This window comes from Brienomyrus brachyistius, chromosome 17 (assembly GCF_023856365.1).
Source record: "Brienomyrus brachyistius isolate T26 chromosome 17, BBRACH_0.4, whole genome shotgun sequence".
NCBI lineage: Eukaryota > Metazoa > Chordata > Actinopteri > Osteoglossiformes > Mormyridae > Brienomyrus > Brienomyrus brachyistius.
This window is the reverse complement of record NC_064549.1, coordinates 17,424,020-17,430,630: the sequence shown is the minus strand read 5'-3', so window position 1 is coordinate 17,430,630 and position 6,611 is coordinate 17,424,020. Positions and strand designations below refer to the sequence as shown.

At 40.9% G+C, this 6,611-nt stretch overlaps 1 protein-coding gene across 2 annotated transcripts; it reads right to left on the bottom strand.

Annotated features, from left to right (window-relative positions):
* Positions 1 to 1,687: 1,687 nt before the first annotated feature.
* Positions 1,688 to 6,288, bottom strand: LOC125711705 (heat shock protein beta-1-like). 2 transcript variants are annotated; one of them, XM_048980911.1, is made up of 5 exons: positions 6,129 to 6,288; positions 5,523 to 5,579; positions 3,937 to 4,600; positions 2,842 to 2,905; positions 1,688 to 2,075 (listed from the first exon to the last, which is right to left on the bottom strand). In XM_048980911.1, the coding sequence occupies exons 3-5, from the start codon at positions 4,343 to 4,345 to the stop codon at positions 1,919 to 1,921; spliced, it is 630 nt and encodes a 209-aa protein (XP_048836868.1). In that variant the 5' UTR covers positions 4,346 to 4,600; positions 5,523 to 5,579; positions 6,129 to 6,288; the 3' UTR covers positions 1,688 to 1,918. The 2 variants fall into 2 exon arrangements, with proteins under 2 accessions (XP_048836868.1, XP_048836869.1); XM_048980912.1 differs by having other exon boundaries at positions 5,523 to 5,613; positions 6,129 to 6,287.
* Between the last annotated feature and the right edge of the window lie 323 nt (positions 6,289 to 6,611).

The window sequence follows — 6,611 nt, the reverse complement described above, 5'->3', positions numbered from 1 at the left end:
TACATGTATTTGAGTGTATTTAGTTCTGAAAGTATTATTTTTAATTTTGTTTGTCTTAGTCAAATTCCATGTCCATGAATCGTATTTAAATGTGTTCATGCTCTAAACATTTATTGGTGATAAGTTTCAAGAGACTTCTCAGAAATATAGTGTGCTACAAGTGTACTACTTATCTATAATGTCTGTCAAGGAGGTGGAAACTAAAAGATCCAAATGCAGGAATGCTTTTTTTTACCAGTCTTAAGCTTTTTGATTTATCTTGATACAAAGGTATATTTAATTACCTTGTTAGACGCTGATGTTTCTATGTGAATGTCTTACTATTTTTCCGTGCACTAAAGCAGAGCCTCACATATGGTTTAAACCACAACTCATTCATGTCCCTGACATGAGTGAGGGCAGTGTGTGGCCCTGTGAGCTTTGCCTCTGTACCTGTGATTTGAAGGTTGTTGGTTCAAGCCCAGCCTTGGCATGTTTGTAGGTCTTTGAGTAAGGCCCTTAACCCCCCAGCTCCCACCTACAGAGACTGAGTGTGGGGGCGCGTAATGAGAACCTCCCAACAAGGATCAATAAAGTATCAATTATTATCTTACACCTGCCATGTCGGGAAAATTGAAAAAGAGCTATTAAAAAGTGTGGCAGTATGTTTTTTTACATCTTGTTTTTTTCAAAAAGTATTCATTTTAGTCTTGAAAGGACTTTGACGTGAGAACAGGAGTTATACTGATTTTTTTCTTTATTTTTTTAAGTTATTGATCGTTTCTGTACTAGCTACCTGGCAGTTAATGTTGTTTTGGACAGGCAACTGAATAAAAACTTATTAATAATCAAATATATCACCTGATAGCAAAATTTCTATATCAGAATGTCAATTTTGGATATACACAATACAGGGAAAATTATTATTTTGGGCGGGCTATGTGAGAAATATGAGGAAGGACATTACGATTCTGTTGTAGGTGAGATTCATGTTTTAGATCTTTTCACTTATGGGTTTTATAATATAATGTCACTCTCACTCCATCCCAGACTTCAGATTTAGCCTCATGGAGTCACCAGTGATCCCCCTCATTCAAACACTATGTGGGCTGTTTGAGTTTCTGATTATATGCACCCCTGTTGCATTATGGGTCATACACTTCCTCTTGCAACTGGTTGCGTTTCTCCTCCTTAAAATAAGGCCCATGCGTTTTATCATTACGCATTTTACCCCAACGCTCTCCTCGCAGCTTATATACTGTACCTTTCCAGTTTCCACAGCTCTCCACTCAGATCTGGGAATAGGTTTGGGGAATCAAAATCTGCAACCGGATCTTCATTTAACAGCATCTTATCTGTGTGACACTGACTATCATAAATGTACAGTGAATTTTAATATATGAATTTTTAAATCTATTTTTATTATTATGGACTCACGTGTATATTTCAGCAATGATGGGGGGGTTGGCTTTTTGAAGTTAACAGACTCTGTTAAATTGCAATCAAAACAGTAGGATTCCCCCCAATATCTGTATGAAACTTGTATCCAAAACTATAAAAAATGGATGCATGGATAAAAGCAGAAACCAGAAACCGATGACGTTAGGGGTTATTCCCATGATTTATACACATGCTTCCAGATTTGGCAGGAGTGTGAGTCAGCGACACAATGCTGCTTCACAAGTGACACTGCATAGGAAGGCTGAGGCCAGTTTGGCAGGCTTTTATTTACCATTTTAAGAAAATAAAGAACAATACAAGAAAAAAAGCCATTCAAAGAGAACCCAAAAATGTAAACTACGTCAAAAGTGAGAGTCAGTTTGATTAATCACAAGTTAGATGAAAAAAGTGCTTAAAACATGCTGTAATGTTTTTGACTATATGAAACAGATACTCCTACTGATGATTCTGTATGCTTTTGTTGACTGCCATAATGCACTTATTTCTTCTCCTCGATGGTGGGCTTGGTCACTGTTACAGGAATGTTGACCTCAGCTGCCTGGATTGCTAGCTTGGGTAAGGGCACTTCCACTGTCAGCATGCCCTCAGGAGACAGGGATGATACAACCTTCTCAACATCAACGCCAGGGGGTAATCTAACGCCAGAAGAGAGGATCATAAACCATTCCTGGATACTGTTCTTATAACCAGTGTAGACTGTCAATGACATGATAAGCTAACCAAAGAAAAATGTGGGTCAGTATTGGTCCAAAGACTCCCCCAGAGGCAAGTCAAGCTGAATGACCATATAAAGTCAAGTGTGTACTGTTGATAGGCTCCAGCTCCAGCTTACATCAGATGAATGGAATCTGTCTTTCTACCTCATAGCTCTTTTGAGGTTCGCTGCTTTAGACAGCAATCTCATAACATGCTCCTAGTCTTAGGTAAGCCCTGTGTATGCTAATTTGAACAGCCGAAAAGAAAGGCTTATTGTATACTTTTGGCCAGTGTTTCTCAGCCCTGTCTTCGGGGACCCCATAGTCCACATTTTTGCTTCCTCTCAGCTCATGATTGGGACCATGGACATGGAATAATCTGAAGAACAACCTAAAATTAGCCAAATTTATTTCCATTGATTAATTTATGGGCATCATAAAGAATTTGGCAAAGGAGACAGGTAGTTGTTTTTTTTGCGAGGTGAGTGTGTTTCAATGACTCTAATGTGTGGATTTTTATGTCATATTGTATATGCTGTATTTTTAACACGGCTTGGCCAGGTCTCTCTTGTAAAGAAAATTTTTTATCTCAGTGGGACTTCCTGGTAAAATAGAGGTAAAAATACATATATAAAACTGGATGGGAGCAAAAATGTGGACTATCTGGGAGTCTCTGAGGACCAGGTTGGCTAGGAGAGGTACTTACGTGTATTTCCTGGTGAAGCATCTGGAAATAAATCCATGCTCATCCCTTCTCTCCTCATGCTTCCCTGTAGATAAGGTACAATGGCACGGCTTCCATCAGCACAGTATGCAATATACTCAAGATCAGCAGCGATATGTGTGTATGTGTGCAACCAGCTTCCCTGCTCTTTGGGTAATGTCCCTCCCAACTGGCTCTTGCACAGTCCCATCAGCTGATGCAGAAATGCAGCCCCTGGTAACGCTTTTGTTTGCTTTGACTACTGGCCCCATCAAGAGTGACATTACTGACCTCTGCCACCTGAGGCTTTGAGCTAATCTCTTGCCTTCTCTACTAAGCTCCTGTGAGCCCCATGGAAACCTTAAGCACAAAGAGGTTGAACAAGAATGATATAGTCCAGCAGTTTTATATTTAGTTCAGTTTCCATATTTGTATCAGCTTTCATTTGAAAAGCACTATGACTTGTTTTCTCTCTGCCATCCATTTAAGTATACATCTAAAGCTGCCATACCTTCACAGTTGTTAAACACAGTGTTCGGTAATTGGTATGAAGTGGGTTATATGTGAATTACAATATGAATTCACTTCACATGCTGTATATGAGAGGATTTCAGGAACAGTGAATTGTTGGACTTTTGACAGTCATCAGAAATCCTTTACAGTAGCAGTGAATGAGTTGCCGGCTGCCAGTTAAATTGCTCTGCTTTAAACCCAGTGTATGCAGGAGGATTGTGTTAGATAGCAAGAGAAGTGAAGTCACATCTATACCAATACATAGTGTGTCATCACCTTCTCGCCAGTGTATTTGAAGTGGTTATGCAGAACAAATGGCAGAACAACTGGCTTATGAACCTTATTAGGTACACCTGCCTCCCAAAAAGAGTCTCTGGGCCTCAGATAATTGCATCATATGAAAACCATTTCCGTATACAAAGTATACAGTGTGGGAATAGGTCCATTACTAATCTGCAGGAAAACCTTGTCATGAGAATGATCAGAAGCACACAGATCAGCATGGAATACCAGAGTACATGACAGCATGCAGAACACTGAAAACAACTTTCAGACTATACAAGAAAAGTAACACTGTCTACTCACCGGTGATCTCCAGCACCCCATCCTTGGTCTTCACAACCAGTTCCTCAGGGGAAAAGTGGTTGACGTCCAGGCTAACTTTCCACTGGTCCTGTGACTGCTTGACCTCAGAGATGCCACTGCTGAGTTGACGGGACAGGGCACGAGAATAGGGGGACAACAGCAGCGGAGATGTGGGGTGACTTGGAGGATAGAAGGGGCTGAGAGGACCAGGAGAAGCCCCTACCTCAGAGGTGGAGGCTTGGGGACGGAGATAGCCAGGCCAGTGTGTGCTGGGCCACTGGTGCCAGTCCTCAGGGATGGCAGGCAAACCAAAAGACTGGTCAAAGAGGCGGCTTCCGTGGTGCCAGTCCCGGAATGGGTCCCAGCTCGGGTGACGCAGGAACGAGAGGGGCACGTGTCTCTCAGACATGATGGTGAAAGGACTTCCTCAGCCTCTGGCGACTCTGGTGATTGCCCCTCATTCGCTTGCTTTTTATACTTTTCCACAGCCCTCCCTAACTATTTATGGAAGGGTCGAGTCTAACTATTCATGGTGTATGTACTACTGGAATGGAACGCGACTGAAAAGGCCACTCCAGCGCAGCAGCTTGACAAATCTCTGTCTTGGCTCTAGTGCTACAGAAGGAGTCCAAGTCTCTGTCAGCCACAGCTTCTCACAGCTGTACTGTAACACAAAGAAGGTTACATGGCTAAATGGAAAGTAGCATTTGTTTTTCATAAGCACTGCGATGGGAGTGCAGCAGCAGAATGTAAGAACTTAATTTGGAAGAAGGCAATGAGTCTTAAGATGTTTTTGCCCACAAACATGACTACTCATCTGGGTTGCCCTGCAGAGTCCTTTCCATGCATCAAATGCAACTGACCACCACTGGTTGATTGTTCTGGCTCTATTTTCATCAGTTGCCAAAAACACACAGTAAGATAACACAGTTATATCACTTGATCATTGACCTTTTGCCTATGGTGTGCTGGTACACTAATGAGCAGGTTGTTTGTTATGGACAATCCAATACTTGCACAGAAATGGTGGGACTTGTAGTTGTGTAGAAGCAACTCAGTTGGAAAGATTCGACCCCTGACCAGGAAGCCGACATTTTGCATAAAGGTAAGGCTTAGTATATCTATCTCATAATCTTGCTATCTCCTGTAAAAGCCTGGAAGAGAGGTGATGTTCCTTTATTCCCAAAGCAGGTGCCCTCTACCATAGTAATGATACTGTTTTTTGTAATTGTTTCATCTCATTATAACCATTTTGGAGGTTAGTATACAAATGTCTGCATATACAAGCAGTCCTCTGGTTAAGATTGTTCAATGTACAGACAATTCATACCTGTGAACTTTATGGACTGCCATTAAGTCTATTGCACTAAAAATTCAAGTTAAATATAATGGCGTGTAATAACAAAAGCACGCATTACTTTGTGAAACTTGTGAAAACATTGTGCGCTTTCAGCAGTTTGTCAGTTCAAGGTACAGTGGAGTACTATACAGTATGTAGTTACTTTTATTAGTACTTTATTATTATTGTTATCATTATTATTATTATTACTTTTATTTTGTACTGTATTATTCTTTTTCCAACTTACCTACAAATTCGACTCCAAGACAGACTTAGGGAAGGGATCTTGTTCGTAACCTGGGGACTGTCGGTACATACTATTTATACAGGCCTGCATGCTGAATGAGAATATAAGAATGTAATTTGCAAGAAGGTAATGTGCCTTCACATATTTGTGGCCATGAAGACGTCCTCCATATGAACAGGTTTGCTCATCTAAATTCTATGAATATCAGCACAGGTAATGCGTTCAGAATGTAAAATACACATCCTTTTTTCCTTTTTTGTATATTTCATTTTGTACAAGTGCATTATCATGCTAATAATAACACCAGGCTGAAACACTCAACTTTGGCAGCTTGGAATTCATCTGACATATTGTATTTCTATTATACTGTAGCTCAAAGGTGACTCTTGGCTCCAGTGTTACAACGGCATGCAAGGTGAGAATCATTCATCCAGGTGAAAAAACATTTGCAAAAAACATAACAAACACATTTACTGTAACATCATTACATTAAATGTAACATGACTAAGATGAGCCTCATTTTTAAATAGACATTTTCAGTATAATTTAATTTTAGCTTAGTACTATTTACGGTATAGGGAGTGGCGCGGTGGTTAGCATTGTTACCTCACTCTTCTGGGACTTGGGTTCAAGTCTCCGCCAGGGTTCCATGTGTCTGGAATTTGCTTGTTCCCCCTGTATACTTGTGGGGTTTCCTCTGGGTGCTCAGGTTTCCCCCCACAGTCCTAGAACATGCTGAGGCTAATTGGAGTTATCAAACTGCCCAAAGGTGTGAATGTGCCATGGGTTGGCATCCCATCCTGCGTGGGTCCCTGCCTTGTGACCATTGGCTCCAGGACTCCCCCCCTCCCCCAGAACACTAAATAGGGCAAGTGGTTTCAGAAAACGGATGGGTGTTCAAATAGCATTTTCTACAGACCAGTAGGGGGTGCAATTGCACCCCCAGTAATATTCACCTATATTATAGCTACTACTACAGTGAATTTATTAATGCTTTTTTGTTCGCAATCATAAAAATATGAGAAGGTATGAAAAATTGACAGTGATGCTGTGATTGTGGAGTTTGTAAGATGGAAAAAATAGGGGCGT